We start from the raw sequence: 23,124 nt of genomic DNA, 5'->3' as shown, positions 1-23,124 counted from the left end.
ACCATGTTATTCAGTGTAAGGACATGAAAGTGAAAAATGTATGGCCTACTTCTTAGTGAACCTAAAACCTAGTGAGACATTTGTAGAATTCACGAACAGATAAATATTAAAGATGCAGAATTAGGAATGGTTGAACTGAGAAATTTGAATTAATATATGGTGATGAATTAAAAAGAACACAATGATAAATATTTTAAAACAAAAAAATCTCTATGTAATGGCATATCATCATCTTTTTTTTTCCTTATCCAGTCATTCAGCAAATACTAACATGTAAGTCCCAGGGATATGAGTCAATAAAACAAAAATAACCCAAAAGTGGAGGCTGTAATTGCTGTGTGAAATTGGGTATCTGAATGTGTTAAATCATTGGTTTATTCAAAAGGTATTTATTAGATGTCATCATATGCTAAGTTCCAGTTAGATCTGGGAGAGTCAGTCTCAGAACATACCACATAGGTTTACTTTGTTCTTTTGCCACAATCTCTAGGCTCTTTGAACTACATGTATTTTTAAATTCATGCTATGAATCTCAAGGAAAAGTAAGTAAAAGTGAGTAATCCAAAACTTGTTTGAATGACAGTTGGTTCCAAATTTGTGCCTTATTGTTATATGCTTATATAATATACTTTGAATCATTTTAATTGCTCTAATACCATTCAAGGACTCCAGAGAAGGCAAGAAATACCTTAAAGTCAAAATGTAGATATCACAAGATATCATTTTCTGTGTCCCTGGTACACAATTAAAGACTTAGAAGACTTTCTTCTTAATAATTAAAGCCATTCCAAAACCTCATTAATATTGATTTCCAGGAAATAATGATTGAACAAGTACTTTTAAGGCCCTGGGATGTAATGGTGGAGCTTATAGTCTAGGGGGAAGGTTCACAGTCATTTATAAATCACACATGCTATATATAATTATAAAATGTAATAAGAGATGTAAAGTAGATACATGTTGCTATAAAAGGTTTTAATTGGGAAACTTAAGGATGTTAAATTTGAGACAACATCTGAAGAATTAATAAAAGCTAACTTGGCTTTCTAGGAAAGCCATACAGAAACCTTATTAATACTATTCCCCAAACTCTCTAACAATCTTTCCTGTGTACTGGTTTAATGAGTTATTTATATATTTATATATTCCATGAGCTGTTTTTATTTGACAAAGCTAGAACTTATGTTTTATATTTTCATTTTAAGGTATTTTACCAAGAAAAGGAGTATTTTAGTTTTTCTTGTTTTTTGTTTAGCATATTCGTCTCAGCCTCTTTCAGAAATGATCTTCCTTCCTTCCTTCCTTCCTTCCTTCCTTCCTTCCTTCCTTCCTTCTGCCGGCTTGTTCTGAGTTCTTTTTCAAGAGGTCTATTCAAGAATATTATTTCAAATTATACATTCATTGAAGCCACTTCTCATTTTTTGTGTGCTTATTCTGTTCTATCTGACTTCCTTGTATAACACTCCTCTGCAAGTATGTATAGCAAGAAAATCTGATTCTGTTTTTTTTATGTATTTTTCATACATATGCATATTTGATTCTTAAGTAGCACAATGATAACTCAGAAACAAATTCTAGATGTAGCAAATGTGTTGTGAAAACATAACAGTTCAGTGTCTATTCCTTGAGACTTTTTGGATATATTTTAATTATATGTATCTATATATTTTTTATTTTACGAAATTTGAGTTATATTTTTTATTCATACTTTTTATTTTCAATTATATATTACATGATATCTAATCATGTAATACAAATGACAATCAACAAAATGATCTTTGTAGAAATTTGCAAAAATTTATTTTCTACTATTTTTTATTGCTTCTTTTGGAATTTGCCTAAGAGATCATTAGTAGCAACATTCGCTCCAAAGAAAAGTGTCTTATTTAAAGATTAGTCTGGGAATGCCTGGGTGGCTCAGTGTGTCAAGTGTCCAACTTCGGCTCAGGTCATGGTCACACTGTTCGTGAGTTTGAGCCCCGTGTTGGCTCTGTGCTGACAGCTCAGAGCCTGGAGCCTGCTTTGGATTCTGTGTCTCCCTATCTCTTTGCCCTTCCCCCCTTACTCTTTCTCTCTCTCTCTCTCTCAAAAATAAATAATGAACATTAAAAAAATTTTTAGATTTATAGATTAGTCTGGATTCTCTCTGTGATACCATTGACAAAGCTGTGTAGAAAAACTTGAAATAGAATCTGTTTGTATGTGAACCGAACTTCATGTTATCTGAGCTACAAGAAATTTATACAGATTTATACAATGTCAAATTATAATATTCGGAATTTTGAGAGTATCAAGAAACAAGCCCTCAACAGTTTTTGTGAATGTACTACTCTTGACCTGAGTTTGATGCTTAGCTGAACTTTATAAACGTACGTCTTAGCATCATTTCTAGATTCATTACTTTATCTTCATCTTTAGGAAAGTGAGTTAATCGGTTTTGCACAGTTAGGACTCTGAGAACTTCACTGGTGTCAACATGATCGCTTTAAAAAGATAATTGCTAGAAATCAGTTTCTTACTTCAGCCCATGAAGTAAGTACTGCTGTTGTATCACTCGCTGTATTCACTCACCATGATTACTACATCAGTGGCAGAAAACTGTCTTTAAACTAAAAGCTACATATGTTCTGGGGCGCCTGGGTGGCTCAGTCGGTTGAGCGTCCGACTTCGGCTCAGGTCACGATCTCGCGGTCCGTGAGTTCGAGCCCCGCGTCAGGCTCCGGGCTGATGGCTCAGAGCCTGGAGCCTTCTTCCGATTCTGTGTCTCCCTCTCTCTCTGCCCCTCCCCCGTTCATGCTCTGTCTCTCTCTGTCTCGAGAATAAATAAATGTTAAAAAAACATATATATATTAAAATAAAAGCTAGATATGTTCTTAAATGAAAATTCCCATTATTCTATTCAAATGTTTCTCTAGTTATAAATGTGTATTGGAATTTTATATAAGACATTATAACACTAGTGGCTGATTTGAAATTTGATTCGCTGTGAATTTTATCATGTTACTTGCTTTCTATTCAACATTGTACTTCAGTATCTTGGGTTTGCATGTGTCTGAACTATTCAGTATTGATTTCCAGGTTAAGTTATCTTACTTGTCTCTTTAACTTCAGTTATTTAATATGCGTTATATTTCATTCATTCATACATGGTTATTGATCTAAGAAATATGTGCCAGGCACTGTTCTAGACCATGGGGATACTGTGATGAGCAAAGCAAAAGTAAAAATTTATCACCTCGTGAGCTTACATTCTAGAGGAAGAGAGAGACGAAGAGCAAGATAAAAAGTAAAATATATTTGATGTTGGATGGTGTTAACTTCTGAGGAGAAAAATTCAATCAGGAAAAGGAGATAAGAAATTTAGTTAGGGTGAGAAAATGGATTCTGAATATTGTGTTGGGTGGCCAAAGAAGACCTCGCTGAAAGATGACATACGCTGAAAGACTGGAAGAAGTAGGGGGGCCATTACCCATATGTCCATCCAAGAAACTATTCAAGCCGCAAATGTAAACTCCCTGAGAAAGGAGTGTGTATAGTGTGTTTTAAAAGAAGAAGGAAATGAGGGGGACTGGAGGGAAGTGGAGGGGAGTGGTAGTGGTTAGAAATGAGGTAAGAGAGATGATGGAGGACAGATTGTATAGTGTCTTAAAGACCATGGTAAAGACTTTAGCTTTTATTCTGAGGGGGATAAGAATATAAGCAAGGTAATGGAATGATCTGCTGTAACAGGGTCCCCTGCTGCTGTATAAGAGTAGACTGAAAGAATACAAAGGGAAAACAGTGGGTATGTTTTTAACTTTATGGAGAAATATTGTCAATAAATGTTGACAAATACAATTGTGTACATTTAACATGTGCAACATGATGGTTTGTTACACATACCTTGTAAAATGGTTACCAGGATCAAGACAGTTAACACATCCATGCACCTCACACAGTTTAATACTTGTGTGTGTGTGGTGAGAATTCTTAAGATTTAGTCTCAGAGTCTTTCAAGTTATAATACTGTATATTTGGTTGAAATTTTGTGGTTGTTTATATTGTTATTACATGTTACACTTCTATAACCTTTTGCATTTCTTCATTTCTTAATCAGTTTCACATAACAATGCCTTCCAAGATATTTGATTACTTGCAGATGATGATCCCTGGAGAAAATTTAATTTACACTTTTAAGCATTCATTGAAAATGTTTATTTTCCTATATCTGGATTTGGAATAATTTTTTTTAAACGTTTATTTATTTTTGAGACAGAGAGAGACAGAGCATGAATGGGGGAGGGTCAGAGAGAGAGAGGGAGACACAGAATCGGAAACAGGCTCCAGGCTCTGAGCCGTCAGCACAGAGCCCGACGCGGGGCTTGAACTCACAAACCGCGAGATTGTGACCTGAGCCGAAGTCGGACTCTTAACCAACTGAGCCACCCAGGCGCCCCTGGAATAATTTTTATAATCCAAGGATTCCTATTGCTTTGGTTATTTAACATTTGACTGTGTACTATGTGCCATATGCTGGGCAAAGTGTTTTGTATATTGATACGTGCTCAAGCCCCATTCTTTGAGGAGATCCAAATATTTGTTTCACCAGTGAATGAACTGAGACCCTGAGAGAACTTGCTCAGTGCATTGCATGCCTAATAATATATTAGTGTCTTCAGTATGAAATATTCTTAAACATCATTGTCAGTATATCATAGCAGACTTGACTCCTATGTACAAAAATTCTTTAGGCAATTTATTAACAACTGCTCTGAATTGATTCTGACACGAACTGCCTTGGGTTGAATTTATATTCTATGGTTAGGTGTTACAGTAAGCTAGCTCCTGTTTGTCCCTCACTTGATGAAACAAATATCCATTTAAAGGTTGGATATAAATTCAATTCTGATAAACTTAATCTTATTTTGTACTATGGAAAAAGAGCTTTAATTTCTTAAATCTTTTAACTAGGAAAGTAATCTTCCAGGAATGTAAATAGTATCCACATTTTGGTAGTTTCTAAAGTTCTTATTTCTTAACATAGTTTTCTTAGAGCACATTCATATTGGCATGTGTACATATCACCTGTTTATGTATGGGCAAGCACTTTGTGAACAATCAGAAAGAAGTTTTTATTATATTACGTTGCATTCCATTGCTTCCTGCATTGAAATGCGTGGCCAACAAGATATTTTTTAATGCTAAATTTATTGTTATCAATTCATCCATATGGTTATTGTATGCCTATTTTAAATAGGAAGACAGAGGAAAGGGGTTGTGTCAGAGTTTGAGAAAATGTTACCTCTGTGATGTCTTGAAATCACGAAATGTAAGAGTTGAGCATGCTGATATTTGTTGTTTGTCACTGTGCATTTTATTTCTTTGTTAATGGTGTGTGAATGACTAGGTGCTTTTAGTGAAAGAATAATACACGAATAACCCCAGTAATAGAAATACCAACTACTACTATATTGATAAATAGGAAATATTTATCAATCATCTGAGGTGGTCTTCAGATATTTATTACTATATTGGATATAATATAATATCTTCATACTTTCGACATTTTTTATTTTGGAAGATTTATCAAATGGGACATATATAAACATAATGTAAATGCATTTCTTGTTCATTAACTCACACATATCTCATGCTTTGTTTCTTTTGGTTATCATTTGGCAAAATGCATTCCAGGTCCTTTTAGTTTTTCATTTTCTTCCTTTCTTGTTTTTTCCAAACTGTTTTTTAACAGTTTGAATTTTGTTTAATCATTATAAAAAGTAAGTTCTCAATGGAAAGGTAAAATTTTTCAGCATGTTGAAGTTTTATTTATATATTTAGTTTTACTTTTACCATCTTATCCATTCAGTGGTGTTAAGTATATTCATATTGTTGTGCAATAATAGTAAATTTTCTTATTGGAACCTAATTTATTGCTAATGTAGTCTTGCTGAAGCAATGTCTTTATATTTATTCTACTTTATTTTTTTTTCTTCAGAATCTGTATCGATTTGAAGGCACTGGTTTTTCAAACATTCCTCAACTAATAGAACATCACTATACAACAAAACAGGTCATCACTAAGAAATCAGGTGTAGTTCTGCTGAACCCTATTCCTAAGGTGGGTGCGTGTATGTATGTGTGTGTGTGTTTATATATATATATACATATATATATATATGTATATATATATGTATATATTCTTTATATATATATATATATAAAGAATGCTTTGGGAGTTAACATTTACCACAACAAATAAAGTTCTTAGATTATTTATAGAAGTTTGGAAACATAAGGACTTTGTGATTACCACTAGTGCTAATATAACTAAGGCAGCTAGTTCCTTGGTTTTACTAGGATGGGTTGCCTTTTTATTCAGTGTTTGCTGGTTTACAAATGGCCTGTTCTTGTTTTTTTTTTTTTTTTTCCTTCCCAGTTTTCCTTGAAACACTTGAGGCCTTTCTTTTACTTTGTAAGGTTCAGACTTTGAAAGGTTCAGTTTATGAAAGATTCTAAGATGTAAAAGTCAAAGAATATGTCCAGCAATTATGAGTAAATTAGAATTTTAATTTTGGATGTTAAGTTTACAATATGTTGTAAGACACTGGAAATTAAAAAAAAACTATACTATTTTCTTCAAATACAATAAATTGTAAGTTTCTTATGTGGGGACAAGCATCGAGGTGAGAGATTGTTCTGGGTAATTTTTAACTGTAAGATCTAACACAGAATGCATTACTTTCATATGCTTTAAGAGATTAATAAGGTTTGGAATGGGTATGAAGAAGGTTTGTGTTTTAAGATAAAATCTGTGGGGCTTGGACCAAAGTGCAGCAATGGAGCTGGGTTGGCTTCTGAGTACTTTTGATGTTTCAGAAATTGACCTGGAGTAGGTAAGAGTCCTTTTCTTTGGAGGCCATCTACTATCAAGAACAGTGTGGCCATAAACAGCTATACAACCTGGTAGGTTAATATCTGCTAATTTGATTTTTATATATCTCGGATTGACTTTTAATATGAAGGAAGTGTTATTTGGAAGAATGCTAATGTATAATTGAGATTCAGAAAAAGAAATAAAAAAAAACTGTTGCTATCCTTTGTTAGTCTAGAACTAATGTCTGTATTTGTTCTCACATTCTATTACTCAGTCATTACTGAGGGGCTGAGCCTTGACATTGCTTTCACAGAAGATTTTGAAAGTCAATTGCTAAACACTAATTCTGTGGCTAAGACATTGGCCTTCTTGCACAGTTTTCTAGAACTATGTGATTGGTTCATTCTTCATTTATGTATTTCTCTTTGCTTTTCCCCCCATTTTAATTTGAGAAAACCTTATAAAAATTCTCTGTTAGTTTAAAACAGGTGTTCATATTTTTCTGTAGTAAAACAGAGATGTTTGTCAGTGTTTCCTCTTCCATCAGTGGATAACTGCTGTTGTTCTGCAGAATTCTAGGGATTCTTTTCTTTAAGATGAGCAATTCCCATGGCTTCATGTACTGTTTACGTATCAGTGACTTCCAAATTTATATTTCTAGCTTACATGTATATCTTTCCCAAAAGACCTAAGAGATTTTTCCACTCTTTACCTAAAACTTGATTTTATCACCTTTAACCCCCAAATTTGTTCTTCCTTTTTTATTAAATGGTACAAGTTTTCCTCACTATCCAAGTAGAGTGTTTCTCTGAAATTTTTGTAAGCAAAAGGCATAAAGCAAAGAAGCAATTACCATTTCATAAAAGTGAAAATTTTCTTGAATTTCTTTTGGTTAACAAAAACAGGTACTAATTTAAGTCTTTTGTAAAAGCAGAGTGGCCTAAAGCAAACTTTTGGATAATGGGGGAAATCTGTACCACCAAATATTTAGCTTCTCAAACCATAAGTCTGGAGTTTGTCTTCGACATCTCCTCTACCATAGCCCTCTCACTAGCACTATAAGTGACAGGAGTTTTGTATACTTAACCTGTACATGTAAAAGTTTGAACTTTAATTCCAGCATGAAATAAATTTCAGTGCAGTTCTAGCCATGTTAGGTCAACAAGATATACAACTGGGTTTTCAGAAATATTGATAGCCCATTTTACAGCCAACCAAATATTTGCATTTTCTACTTGCTTAGCCAGGTCTAGATTGAGAGACCAAAGCCATAAAAGAGACACATAAAAATGCAGATCTGGGCTTTTGTAGGAATATATAATTTCAAATAAAGCTATATCCTTCTCTATATAAAAATTTCCATGAAACGAGCCTAGATAAATGGAGTAGATTGTCTGGACTGTTACATGGCCAATTATTCTCTTTCTCTCAAACTCCCAGCACTGGCTGTGGAGCTGATTATCTATCTCATCATTTTATATAGCACTGGCTATGAAAATAACTTCTATAGACTGAAAGCCCTGGAAGATTAAGGAGCTATGTATGATTGTTTTATGAGGTAGAAATTTGAAGTTTATCCAGCTGATTCTTAACCTGATCTAAAGTACTGGTACTTGAAATATGCAGTTTGTTATCTGTTGTAAATATTGTTATGCATTTTATTTAATGAAGCATATTATTCTTTTAAAAGAAAACCACAAAAAAGACTTGTGAAAATTAGACAGTTTTCAATTATGAGTGAGGAACAAACTGACATGGATTATATTATGGCAGTATTATCTATTATATATCTTCCTTTGAGAAATTATTTATAGTCTTATAACTTGAATCTATTTCTTGATTTAATTTGTGCAAGAAGTTAATGTCTTTGACCATATAATATGCTATAAAACATCTCATTTCCGTCTTGCCAGTCTTCATTTTTAGCCTACATAAAGAGTGCTATTTTGGTCTCAATCTAATTTCTGTTTATAGCAACTGACTTCTCAGTTCCTATTTATTTCTTTCTTATCCATGAAAATATATCATCACAATGCCTAACTGGAAGACACCGTGGCCACAGGATTATCTTTCTTATCTTCAGAAGTACAAGAAACTAGACAATCTAGAATTAGAGGAATTATTTAACTTTCTCATGATAATAAAGCTAGTGCCCAAGCCATTTCTCCCTCACCCTCCACTGGCTGATTTCTCCTGTGCTGCTTCCCACAGTTTGTGGAAAAGAATGGAGGATGAAAGGCACTGTTCTAACAGGGGTTATTGATCACCCATCACCATCCTTCTTCTGTTAGCAAGCACATTGGAGATGCACAGAACCTGTTCTTTACTGAGTTCAGTTTCTATTTCAATGTCATTCATCACAGAGGCCTTTTCTGGCTACCTTCTGTGAAATAATACCTCACTTCCTTATTATTCCCCTCTTCTGCTTCTTAATATCTCTTTGCTGCAGTTGTATTTACTTGAAATTATTTTATATGATATAGTTTTACTTGTCTGTCTTCCCCAAGTGGAATATAAGTTCCATAAAGGCCAGAATTATATTTAACATTTAGTGCAGCTGTAGCCCCGTGCTTAGAACAGTGCCTGCTCATAGCAGAGGTTCATTAAATATTTGTTGAAGCATTGAATTCATTGAGCAATTGTTAGACCAGGGGCTTGCTGAGCTTTTCATTTGCGTTATCTCATTTAATCCTTACATATTCCTATGAAGTATTATAACAAGCCCCGTAGCAGCACTATCAACAATAGCCAAAGTATGGAAAGAGCCCAATGCCCATCGATGGATGAATGGATAAAGAAGATGTGGTATATATATACAATAGAGTATTACTCGGCAATCAAGAAGAATGAAGTCTTGCCATTTGCAATTATGTGGGTGGAACTAGAGGATATAATGCTAAGTGAAATTAGTCAGAGAGACACAAATATCACATGACTTCACTCATATGAGGACTTTTAAGAGACAAGACAGATGAACATAAGGGAAGGGAAAGAAAAATAATATAAAAAACACGGAGGGGGACAAAACATAAGAGACTCTTAAATATGGAGAACAAACAGAGGGTTGCTGGAGGGGTTGTGGGAGGGGGGATAAGCTAAATGGGTAAGAGGCATTAAGGAATCTACTCCTTAAATCATTGTTGCAGTATATGCTAACTTGGATGTAAATTAATAATAATAATAATAATAATAATAATAAATATCAGTTTTTTTAGCCCCATACAATATTATGAATGAGGAGCTGAAGCTTAAAATCATAAATGACTTGCAGAAGATAACAGAACAATTAAGAGGCAGAGCTATGAGCCCATGTTCTTACCTCTATCTGCGTAGACTACAGAGTCTAGACTTTAGAGACTAGAATAAACTGCTTATTTTAAGGAACAAGGGTGTGGGTTTAAGGAAAAGGAAGTATCTTTGATTTCATAAATGTTAAATTGAAAAAAAGACCATAAAATATCAAAAACTATACTACGAGTCTTTATGAAAAGAAAATCAATAAACAGTAATACTGGGTGGCAATGCTGGGATTTGAGGTAAAATATAAAGACTTGATAAAATTTAGTTAAGAAAGACACATAGTTCAACATTAACATTTAAATGGTGACTTGAAGTTTATTTGTCTTGTTAAATTTAATATTTCTTCATATTTAGCTGTTTTTTTAAAGAAATTTCTTCTAGAATGGAAATTAAAGATCATGAATAAGGGGCGCCTGGGTGGCTCAGTTGGTTGAGCCATCCAACTTCGACTCACAGTTTGTGAGTTTGAGCCCCATGTCAGGCCCTGTGCTAACAGCTCGGAGCCTTGAGCCTGCTTCAGATTCTGTGTCTCCCTCTCTCTCTGCCCATCCCTCACTAGTACTCTGTCTGTCCCTCTCAAAAATAAATAAAAACATATAAAAAAAAGATAAAGTGCATGAATAAATTCAGGTGAGTTAGGCAATGAGCCTTTAAATTGAACTTTAGACAAATGACTTGCCTGCCAGCTTAAATCAAGTAACTGTGGCATTTTATCAGAATTTAGTGTAGGATGCCAGAACAGTAGAGGCAGAGTTTTGCAGAGAGTAAGTCTTTCTTCCTTCCTTCCTTCCTTCCTTCCTTCCTTCCTTCCTTTTTTTCTTTCTTTCTTTTTCTTTCTTTCTTTCTTTCTTTCTTTCTTTCTTTCTTTCTTTCTTTCTTTCTTTCTTTCTTTCTAGTGTTTATTTTTGAGAGAGAGTGAGAGCACAAGCAGGGGATGGGGAGAGAATGGAGAGTGGGGCAGAGGATCTGAATCAGGCTCTGCACTGACAGCAGTGAGCCTGACTTGGGGCTTGACATGGGGCTTGATGTGAGGCTCAAATTCACAAACCGTGAGATATGACCTGAGCCAAAACCAAGAGTGGGACGCTTAACTGACAAGCCACCCAGGCACCCAGAGAGTAAGTCTTTCTGTGACAGAGACTAACTTGTGAGGAGACAAGTTTGTGGCAACAGCATTGATGTTGGACACATGTACACAAACAACAGTTTGTACAAGAGAAAAGCTGTACTTTTAATTAGGTCTTCTCTTCATGTTCTTGGTTTCAGATCATTTAAAGACTATTTTACTTTATAGCTAAGTAACATAGCTTGCTTCTTCCAATATTACTGTTTAATAATATTCCTCTTTTGGAATCTTGAGATACGGTTTTTGATAGGTTGAAGTCTGTTTCAATTTAACATTTTATGAAATTAGAGACTTCTTTTTCCTTAAATCTATATCCATGTTCCTTAATTATGTAATTAAATTATTAAAATAATATAAAAATTTAATAAAGAAATGACTGGAAAATAAATATGACTTAATATTTATTTGTTTAGCAAATATTTAGTTAACACACACTCTGCTGAGCAGTGATCTATATTATGTTGGAGTGCAATAAATGCTATGCAAATGAAGCCCATCAAGCAGATAATGACCTGAGTGTGATGGTGAGGTCAGAGGTTAGGTGACGTGTGTGTGTGTGTGTGTGTGTGTGTGTGTGTGTGTGTGTCTAGGGAACAGCTGGTTTTTTAAATCATTGTGATCCAAGAAGGCCTCCTAATAAATTTTGAAGAGAAAAGTGAACCAAACCAAAGACTTGTCCGTAGGGTTATATGCAGGAGCAATAGTAAAAGCATTTAACAGTGCAGCATGAATACTGGCCTGTGAGAACAGATGCCAACTCCAAGGCACTAGAGCCATGCTCGTGTTTCATTGGGTCAGTATCTTTCTTCCCTGAGTGTCTGGGGAAAGAGTGTTCCTAGGTATAACTGAGGAGCTGCAGAAGCTAGTGTGGCAGGAACAGTGTAGACAAATGGAGTGATTGCAGGTAAGCTCAGATTTGGATTAATTTAATAACTAATGTATATTATCTTAAAAGGTCAGTTATTTATTACATAATTTAAGAAATTCATTTCATTTAGGTAAAAGCTCTGTATAAAATTTTGTAAGTTTTCATGGTGAGTCTCTTCAAAACCAAATATTTATGTTTAATAGTGTCAATTAATTTCAAGGGAATATTTTTATAGTCATATGGCTATCTAAATAGAGTAAAACCAATGTTCTTCATTTCTAAGAACTTTTTCTCCCAGCCCATTGTTGTTTTTTTTAAATTCTCGTTTTGTTTGTTTATTTTTACCCCCACATGACACCAAGCAGTTAATTCCATTTGGACATGGTCTACCTGGAGATGGAGTTAGATCCCATACGTTAAGGGCTCAATCCTACAAGTCTCCCCCCTCCTCTGCCCAACTTCAGATGCCAATCTTAAAACCAAGTTGTCACTATGCTTCTGATATCCTGGTGATAGATTGGAGGTTCCAACAACCTTCTCCTTAGGTTCAATTAACTTGCTAGAGTGCCTCCCAGCACTCAGAAAAGCATTCTACTTAATAGATGACCAGTTGGATACAAAAGGACATAACTCAGGAAGAGCCAGATGTCAGAGATGCATAAGGCAAGGTATGTGGGAAGGGGAACGGCACTTTCTTGGTGTCTAAGGGCACAACTGTTCCCAAATTTCCACACCTTTACCAACCTGGAAGATCTCCCCACACTGTCTTTTTGGGTTTATACGGAGGCTTCATTACGTAGGCATGCTTGATTAAATCATTGACAACTGGGGCTTGAACTCATTATCCAACCTGTCTTCCCTCCTGGAGGTTAAGAGGTTGGGACTGAAAACTCCAACCCTCAAATCACAAGGTTGGTTTTCATGGCACTAGCCCTATCTTTAGGTTACCTAGAGCTGTCTAACCATGACTCAGCGTAACAAAAGACACCTTTGTGGCTCTGAGCAACTTAGGAATTTCCAAGGGTTTTAGGAGCCTTGTGCCAGAAATTGAGACAAAGACAAAATACAATTTCCTACTATAAATCATAATATCACACTCAGTAATATTATTTTAGGAGGCATCTAGCTAGCTCTGCTTTTGCAATTAATCCTCTTATGCTGTCATTTCATATGAGATATTTAGAAAGTACTGTGTGTTTAAAATTTGAAGAAAGATAAGTGATTTATTTATTTATTTTTAGCTCTTGAAAATGAGATATCATGTCAAATTAGATTTCCAATTGCAGAGACCACAGTTTGGAAAAAAAAAAAGTTCTGATATAGAATGCTTGCTGTTAAGATTTCTACTTAATTGCTCTTTAAGATCAGTTATTAGCTCCATTGAAGAGCACAAAAAATTACAGACTATCCTCCTTAGGATAAATTCATCAAGAATACATAAATCACCCTGTGGACCACCGAATTGAGCATAAAGAATCCACTTTTCAATGCCAGTTTTCACCACTCCCAACCATGTGATTTGGGGCAGGTCAACCCCCAAGTCATTTTCTGCCTACAATAATCCTACATGGTTGTTGTAAGTATCATGTAAGAAAATCTGTGTGGCTATGTGTTGGAAACTGGAGAATAGCGTATTCTTTCTTCTTTAAAAACTTTTTCATGTGACAAATAACTCACAACAGAAGGTTTGGAAAAGGTAAAGGTAAAATTTGGAAGATTTTATATTATGAAGGAAGAAAAAAACATTGAGTACATAGTCTGGTGATAATATTCTACTTCTGTTATTTTATTAAATTTTTTTAACAACTGTGCATTGAGTATTATTATCCCCATTATTAGATTAGGAAAGTCAAAGATCATAATTTACCCTAAATCACATTTCTTGTAAATTTTTGAGGTGTGTCCTGAAACTGATTCTGTTATATTTATCACCTTTTTACTACAACCTCCACTAGAATAAGTTATAATCTATAGCATCAGTAACATCAGTAGTTTAACAACATTTTTTTTTTTTTTGCTATAGTCCAATACTCCTGCACCAGAATATAACCGTGAACTTGACAGTTATGGTGTCATCCTTTATGAAAATTAGTCCCGCAGGAACTATATAACATGTTGTGCTAAGGGAAATAGAGGGTAATATTTGAATATTCAGCCTTCATTTAGCATAGTCAGGGAAGTCAAATTAAACTTGAATTTTAGGCTTGATCTATTTAATAAAAGAACCCTGTCATAGTGCATTTAACACATAGACTGACTTCCAGTTTTTTTTATCTCAAACTTTACCAACAGTTATTTTGAGGAAGAGCAATGTTAGGCTTAAAAAAATTAATAGGCCTTGGAGACCACTAATGTTCCTTAAATGACCTCTCAGGGGTATTTCATCCATAAACCTACTTCATACTTTCTTAAATATTATGATTTTTCAGTCTAAGGAGTTAGATTTTAAAGTAATCCTTCCATATATTTCTTACCTTGTAAACATTTTCGGCATGGCATGATAGGAATAACTCATTTGAATTAAAAAAAAATTGTTCCCAATGTTTGTTTGTTTGTTTTTTGAGAGACAGAGACACAGTATGAGCGGGGGAGGGGCAGAGAGAGAGGGGGACAGAGAATCCAAAGCAGGCTCCAGGCTCTGAGCTGTCAGCACAGACCCTGACCTGGAGCTCCAACCCACAAACCGTGAGATCATGACGTCAGCTGAAGTCGGACACTTAACTGACTGAGCCACCCAGGAGCCAGACTCTCATTGGAATTTTTTAAATGCAAGTAGAAGGGCAGGATTTGGTATTAATAGCCCATTGTCTGAAGTGTGTAATTTCATCATTTTAAAGTATTTATGAAAATTTTCTATGTGCATGGACTCAGAGAAGCATGTAGAAATGTATAAGAAGGTATATAAGAAGATTTCTGGTATGAACATGGTTGTGTGACTTAGCATTTTTTTTCCCTCTTCCCTGCCAGAAACCATAGCAAAGAGAACAACAAAAGTAAAATGTCCATAAACTGCATTCTTCGTGAAACTAAGAACCATATGTAATTCACCGACTTCAAAGTACATGTTGTGGTAGTCAACCTTTGACTGGGTGGAAGTTGTATAGCACAAAGTTAAGACATGACCAGATAGCCCCGCTGCTGTAGATCTTACCAAACTGCAGCAAAAACACCTTTTGAAAGAGGAATTTACCCTAAAGTTCTCGGCTATATTCTTTGCTTGCATCAATGAATGTGGGAAATGGGTGGGGGAAATAAATTTTACGCATAAATTAAGTGATTCAGCCAAACTTGCAGTCAGAAGAAAATTTAGAGTCTTAAGTAGTTACATTAATAAAACAACAACAAAAAATAATTGGGTGAAGCATACAACTCAAAAAATTAGGAAAAACAAATCCATAATTAAATAAAAGTATAGCAGAAAGTATAAATTAACAAAGATAAAACCATAAAGAGATGAATTAGAAAAAGAGAAAGCAAAAAATATATATATAATAACTGCTTTTAAAAAGATCAATACATAATTAAAAACACTTGCTAATTTAATCAGTAAAAACTCGTATCACAAGAATGCCAATCCCTTTAATATACAAAGAGCCTCTAGAAGTTGTTTAAAAAAATAGATAACCAAATAGAAAAATTGGCAATGGGCATGGGTGGATAGTTAAAAAAATAAAAATACAAATGGCTCTTAAAGATATGGCAGGTAATTACTTAACTCAGTGGAATAAATGGAAATTAAAACTAAGGAAATATCATTTTTTCACTTACTAGATTGGCATAAAGTTACAATTTAATAGTTCACTTTCTTGGCAAAGATGTGCAAAAAGGCCCTTAGATACTTTGCTAATGAGAATATAAATTAGAAAAATCTCTGTAGAAGGCAAATTGACAAAATCCATCAAAATTATAAAATGTATGTATACCTTTGACTTAGCATTAACACTTCAGTAATCTATCCTTTAATTGTGTTTTTATATGTATGAAATGGTGTCAGCACAAGGTTAGTCACTTCAGCATTATTTGTAATATTGGAAATGAAATGTTCATTAATAGGTGTCTAGTTAAATTGAACTTGGTACTCCATCTGATGGAGTACTGTAAATGAGGTACTCCAAGGTGCATTGTGGTTTTTTTCAATTTTTAATTGTTTTCATGTTTATTTATTTTAAGAGAGAGAGAGAGAGAGAGAGAGAGAGAGCCAGCCAGTGGGGAAGGAGAGAGAGGAAGAGAGAGAATCCCAAGCAGTCTCCACACTGTCAGTGAGACAAACTATGAGATCATCACCTGAGCTGAAATCAGGAGTTCCATGCTTAATGACTGAGCCACCCAGGTGCCCCCACAGTGCACTGTTAATAAAAGAAACTAAAGGGGTGTCTGGGTGGCTCAGTTGGTTAAGCTTCCAACTTCAGCTTAGGTCATGATCTCCCAGTTCATGAGTTTGAGCCCTGCATTGAGCTCTGCACTGGTGGTGCAGAGTCTGCTTGGGATTCTGTCTCTTTGCCTTTTCCTCACTTGAGTGCACTCTCTCTCTCTCAAAATAAATAAATAAACTTAAAAAAATAAAAGAAACTAAACTATAAAACAGAGTTTATGTCATGTTATCTTTTGTATAAAAAAATGTGGGGAGTATAAAATTATATGTCTGGGTTTGCTTTTAATGATAAAGAAACTTTAAATATATACTCAAGAAACTACCACTACTGATAATATCTAACAAAGGATACACATGTTTTGGTGGGTTTGAAGTTGTCAGCAGAGGTCTAAGGGAAATTTTTTACTGTTTACATTTATTGTATTTTACTGTTTATTCTGTTTTATTTTTTGAAGACACTGTGAATGTCTTATCCATTTAAAACTTAAAAAAGTATTGAAACCATGACACCTGCTCTTAAGGAGTTATAATTTTTTAGGGAGATGCTTTATCAAAAAATTATTGTTAAAAGGATAAAATGTTCATGTTCTATATTGTTGAAGAAGAAATAATTTGTAAAATAGTGCTACGGTATTATCGTTTTTTCAAAAAATGAAATGTACATACACATAGAAAATGCACGTACATATGTATACAGAAGAGTTCAAAGACTATACTCCAGAATATTATGATTATCTCCAATTGGAGGAGTTATGGGTAACTTCTTTTGACTTGTTTGTTTTTTAGATTTTTTTATTCAACATGTTATTTTGGTAATGTTAAAATTTTTCAAAGCAATATTTTATGATAATATTTAGTAGAACACTATAAAGCAGCATTTTTTAAATTTAAATTTTAGTTTTAGAGAGAAACCATGGATGGGGGAGAGGAACAGAGGGGGAGAGAGAGAGAGAGAGAGAGAGAGAGAGAGAGAGAGAGAGAGAGAGAATCTTAAGCAGGCTCCACTCTCAGTGTGGAGCCCAGCATAGGGCTTGATCCCACCATCCTGTGATCATGACCTGAGCCGAAATTAAGAGTCGACCACTTAAATGACTGAGCCACCCAGGTGCCCAAGATTGATTTTTAAAGTACCAATATATATTACAGGAATTCAGAAGAAGAACAAATGGGCTTGGGTTCATAGAGGAATATGGACTTGAAGTAGGTCCTAAGGACAGGCAGAAGGAGTAGGGAAGATTTTTGTGGTTATGGCAAGGGAATAATCTAAAAACTGAGACTTATTTTAAGGAAGTCAAGATCAGTTTGATAGAAGCAGATGATTTAGAAAGGTGAATAATCTCAAAAGTTTCGGCTGAAGGCAGATTTTTTAGATCTTCACATACCAAGATTAGGATTTATCTATGGAAAATGTCATTCTATTGCAGGTTTATAACCAAGGGGAAAATGTAAACTAAGCATATCTAAAGTATAGTTGGTGATACCACATACCCCACTAAAATATTGAGGCTATTTGCCCTTTTAACTGCTTGAAGAAGTTAAGGAATTTATTGGCACATTTAAAAAACAAATCAATTTTTATTTTACCATGTTTCAGAAAGAACCTGTGTAGCCATAATCAAATTATATTACAGTGAATAATGTTAAAATAGAAATAAAAACAAGTTATTAGTACCGGTGAAAAAATAAGTAATGGTGGACACTTAAGCATGGCAAAAAAAAAAAAAAAAATGCAGGCTCTTAAAGACTTTTAATAATTCCTGTGTTGAGCATGAAATATTTAGATGGAAACCATTATAGAAAAAGAGTTAACTAATTTCATGATTAGAGAAGAGGAAGGATATTAATTTGTTTAAAACAAAGTTTTACTACCAGTAAGTTCTAAATGAAAATTCTCTCTTGGGATTTTAGTTATAACAATGTCTTTAACAACTTTTCTGCAAAAGTTTAGGAATAGATTTCATTGGTTGTTGCTTTTAGTGTCCTTTAATAATAGCCCAGGGCATAATGTAAAATACAACTTAATATAAATCATTTTGCATCATCATTTTTTCCTCTTTTTAATTTTTGCTGAAGAGAATAGTAAAATTCTCTAGGATCCAGATTTATGATTAAAATATTAATAAAATTAGCATTAAATATATTAAAAAGTTTTAACAAGTTCCAGAATACCAAAAGATTACACCTATGACATTTACAAATGTCTCATCTTAATTATATACCTGAGCAAGTTAACATTTAGCCAAGTTTGTGGAGGATCCATACACTGAGTGAAAAAAAAAAATCGTAACATGGAATGGCGTATTGTTGAATTTTGTTTTCATTCACACTTTACCCTTAGAAAAAAAGTCCATGATATGTTGTTAATAATTTATTTCATTTTGGAAATTATCAGTGCTAAATAATTTAATTGAAGATCACCATCTCTTTTAATGTCTTTTCATATTTTGAACTTAGACATTGGGAGCTTATTTGATGTTCTCTGGGTCTAAGGTAGTGAGATCTAGAAAGCAAGAAATGTCTCTACCAAAGAAAAGACAAAGGCACCCTGACAGAGAATATTCTTTATGTTGGTACTTGTGTAATTCAAACAAGAGAGAAGGGGTCAATAGAATACCAGGGCAAGAAGTGGTAAGGTAAGGAATAGGTGAGGTGAGTTGATAAGATATAGAAGTACACCAAATTAGTCTCTTCAGCCACATTAACCCTCTTCTTTACAACTATTCTCCTCTTGCTGTCTCTACAGCCTGCAGCCTGCAACAACTTCTGAGATAGAAAACCCCTGATCATGATGTGTAATTTCCATTTTAATTTGTCAATATTATATAATGTAGATATTTATAAAATTTTTTTAATGTTTATTTTTGAGAGAGAAAGAGACAGAGTATGAGCAGGGGAGGCAGAGAGAGAGACACACACACAGAATCTGAAGGAGGCTCTAGGCTCTGAGCTATCAGCACAGAGCCCAACATCACAAACTATGATATCAAACTCACAAACTGTGAGTTCATGACCTGAGCTGAAGTCAGATGCTCCACTGACTGAGCCAGCCAGGCGCCCCAATAATATAGATACTTATAAAGTGTTCAATAAAAATGTCCTCTTCTGGGCTCACCTTGAACTTTCCCATAGTTACAGTACTTATTTTATTCACTCAGCTGTCATTGTTAGTTTTATCTGAGATCCTCCCCATTAGCTCATTTTTATGCATCTCAGGGTCTGGTGCATAACTCAGGAAATATTTGATGTTATTTTGAGAAAATATGGCCATTTAATAAATACTTGATATAATATTTGAAAAAAATATAATAATTGAGACTTTATATTGTTTTAGAACAATATAGAAATTATAGCTTTTAATGTTTCCAAAGTGGAGCATGGTTGAGGTTTATGAATAAAATCCCTTTGGAAATAAGATATGTTCTATCTCAGTTCCATTTGTATAGTAGTTTATATTCCATATTTTCACTTTCTTCTTTTATGGCTTTATGTTAGAATTTACTTTTTCATGTGGTTAGGATGCTCTTAGCAAATTTCATAGCTATTTTTAAGTACAGATGAAAAATATTTCTGGTGTACTCTTTTTTGGCTTGTCTGTATTTTATACTGTTGTGAACTATATATTATTCGTTCCATAAAATTCCTTTGACACCTTGATGAGACTTCTCTCGGATATTAACTTTAAAGCAGTAAAGTAATCTTACATCATATTTAATATTCCTTATTTGCAAATTACTGTCCTGTATTAACCCATTTCAAAAGTGAAAATGAAATACAAGAACAGGCATTGCTTGTTTTCACTTAAAAAAAAAAAACATTTATCTTCCTTTTTACCATATTAACTAAATTAGTGTTCATCTTCTGCTACGTTGTCCTTGAAGGGAATAATTTAATTGTGCCACAAAAGACTTGTCCCACATCCTATTTTATGTAGACTAAATATGCATGCTAAGAATTTTAATGACTTTGAGATAATAGGAATTAAATTAGAAAGACCAAGGACATTAAAAAGATATCTGCAAGTGATTTTTTAAAACGGAAAGCCTCATTCATCTATAAGCCTTAGAGAAAATGAAACTTCAAGTTTTTCCTTCTGTTATTTATGTAATAACTGCTATCTATTAAAACTAGACCAAAAAATAAGGTCTTAAAAAAGAAATACTCGTGGAGAGAAATTATCTTATGGGACATCCTGAAACCTTGATCGGGGACTGTGTAATGAGAAACAGAATCAAGATCAGCACAGTTCATTTTTAATTTCTTGTGTATCTCTTAGTAATAAAGAACTCTCATGTTCAAATCCTGGCCCTCACTGTTTTGTGGTTTGCCATTACAGATAATTTCTAATGATGGACTCAAGAATTAATAATTTTACCAATACTTTCTGGCAATGCTGTGTTCTCTTTTGACTAATAAATCTGTGTTTTCTTTTGCCTCTGGAATCACTTCAGTTTGAGAACATAAACATAATCATTTTTTATGCCCATAAGACTGGACTGTGAGTCCATAGAGCTTTTTGAATCTTCTCTAGAAATAACTTTTAAAAGATTCCTCCACTGCTATTGCAGTCTTCAATGTGGGGTTTCTGAAAGGTCATCAGTGTTCATCTGAAAATAAATAGGTCAGAATTTTCCAGGAATCCACAGATTTGCAGCATACCTCTGACTGGCTCTTCAGTTAATGTTCAGCAAATACATAGTGAAAGCCTCTTCTATGGTGGAAACTAGGCACTAAAGATACTGTGATGACTATGACAGTCTTTGTCCCAGAAGAAATTAGTCTAATTGGGAAGACAGATAAGTAAATAAGAACTATGATCGAGGTGATAAACCCTTTTCCAGTTTATCCATCTGAAGTAGAGAATATATTAGTAGTCAGGGGAAATGGAGAGAAGAGGTGTGGTAGGCAGAATAATGACCTTCCAAATGCATCTATGCCCTAATCCCTAGGACCTGTGGATGTGTTCTGTACTCAGTAAAAGACTTTGCAGAGGTGATTATGTTAAGTATCTTGAGATGGATAGATTATCCTGGATTATCCAGGTGGGTTCAATGTCACTGCCAAACACAATCACAAGGAACCATGTAAGGGAAAGAAGGAGGCAGGAGAGGCAGAGACAGAAAAGGAAATGTGAATATAGAAGTAATGGTTGCTTGGAGTCATGCAGCCAAGAGACAAGGAATGCAGGCTACCTCTAAGGAGCTGGAGAAGGCAAGGAACGCATTCTCCCCTAGAGCCTCCGGAAAGAGTGCAGTTCTGCCAACATCTTGGTTTTAACTCTGGAAGACCCAGTTTGAGCCTCTGAGCTCTAGAATTGTTAAGAAATTTGTGTTGCTTTAAGCCACTAAATTGGTTATAATTTGTTAGCAGCAATAGAAAACTAGTATAGGAAATGAGATTAGAGAAGTTAAAAGGTGTCAAGTAATAACTACTCCATGCTAAAGGCTTTGGTCTTTGTCTTGGGGGTATTAGGAACCTTTCAATGGTTTTATCATGGGGAAAGTAATAATCAGATTTCTATTTTATAAAGACCATATGGATTCATTGTGGAAACCAATTAGTGAGTGAGTGACTGGTGTGAGATGAAAGTGGCAAGAATGTGAAAAAGTAGTAATGGAATTTAAAGAATTATTGGGTATTTGTGGAGGCAATGATGCTTGGATGAAATTGCACATGATTAACTTAGTTATCAGTCAGATTTAACAGGACTTGTCAAAGAATGTGGTGAGTGAGGGAGACGTTTTGAGGATTACTTGTCTTTTTTTTTCTTAATTTAAATCCAAATTAGTTAACATATAGTGTAATAATGATTTCAGGAGTAGAACCCATTGATTCATCACTTATATATAACACCCAGTGCTCATCCCAACAAGTGCCATCTTTAATGCCCATCACCCTTTTAGCCCATCCCCCCCCTCAACTACCCCTAGAGCAACCCTCAGTTTGTTCTCTGTATTTAAGAGTCTCTTATGGTATGCCCCCCTCTCTATTTTTATCTTATTTTTTCTTCCCCTTCCCCTATGTTTATATGCTGTTTCTCAAATTCCACATATGAGTGAAATCATACAATATTTGTCTTTCTGACTTAGTTTGCTTAGCATAATATATTCTAGCTCCATCCATGTCGTTGCAAATGGCAAGATTTCATTCTTTTTCATCAGTGAGTAATAGTCCATTGTATATAACATCTTTATCCATTCATCAGTCATTCATCAGTCTTCTTTATCCATTCATCAGTCAGTGGACATTTGAGCTCTTTCTATAATTTGGCTATTGTTGATAGCACCACTATAAATAATGGGGTGCGTGTGCCCCTTCAAATCAGCATTTCTGTATCCTTTGGGTAAATACCTAGTAGTGCAATTTCTGGGTCGTAGGATATACTTGAGAGTCACCAACATGTGGGGAAAATACCTGAAGGCTTAGAGTAGATGAGAAAATACATAGTATGGGAAGACGGCTTTAGATAAGTAGCCCAGGGAGAAGAAGAGACCCCATTCTTTCCTTTCCACTCCTCTTAACTTTGTAATCACACAGGCTTTCATCACTTTAAACTTTGTGTTGCTGACAGTTTATTTACCTGTCTTTCTCCTAGGATCTTTTTA

General features: G+C 34.4%; 1 protein-coding gene across 4 annotated transcripts in view; it reads left to right on the top strand.

The window, feature by feature from the left end:
• The window catches only part of FER (FER tyrosine kinase), a 436,635-nt gene that overhangs the window by 198,168 nt on the left and 215,343 nt on the right, over nucleotides 1-23,124 (top strand). For all 4 annotated transcript variants that reach the window (XM_053907154.1, XM_019450529.2, XM_053907155.1 and 1 more), the window contains one exon: nucleotides 5,978-6,100. In XM_053907154.1, the coding sequence (XP_053763129.1) occupies nucleotides 5,978-6,100 (123 nt within the window). The remainder of the gene's footprint in view (nucleotides 1-5,977; nucleotides 6,101-23,124) is intronic.

This window comes from Panthera pardus, unplaced genomic scaffold (assembly GCF_024362965.1).
Source record: "Panthera pardus isolate Hobbes unplaced genomic scaffold, ASM2436296v1 HiC_scaffold_2, whole genome shotgun sequence".
NCBI lineage: Eukaryota > Metazoa > Chordata > Mammalia > Carnivora > Felidae > Panthera > Panthera pardus.
This window is presented reverse-complemented; position numbering and strand designations above follow the sequence as displayed.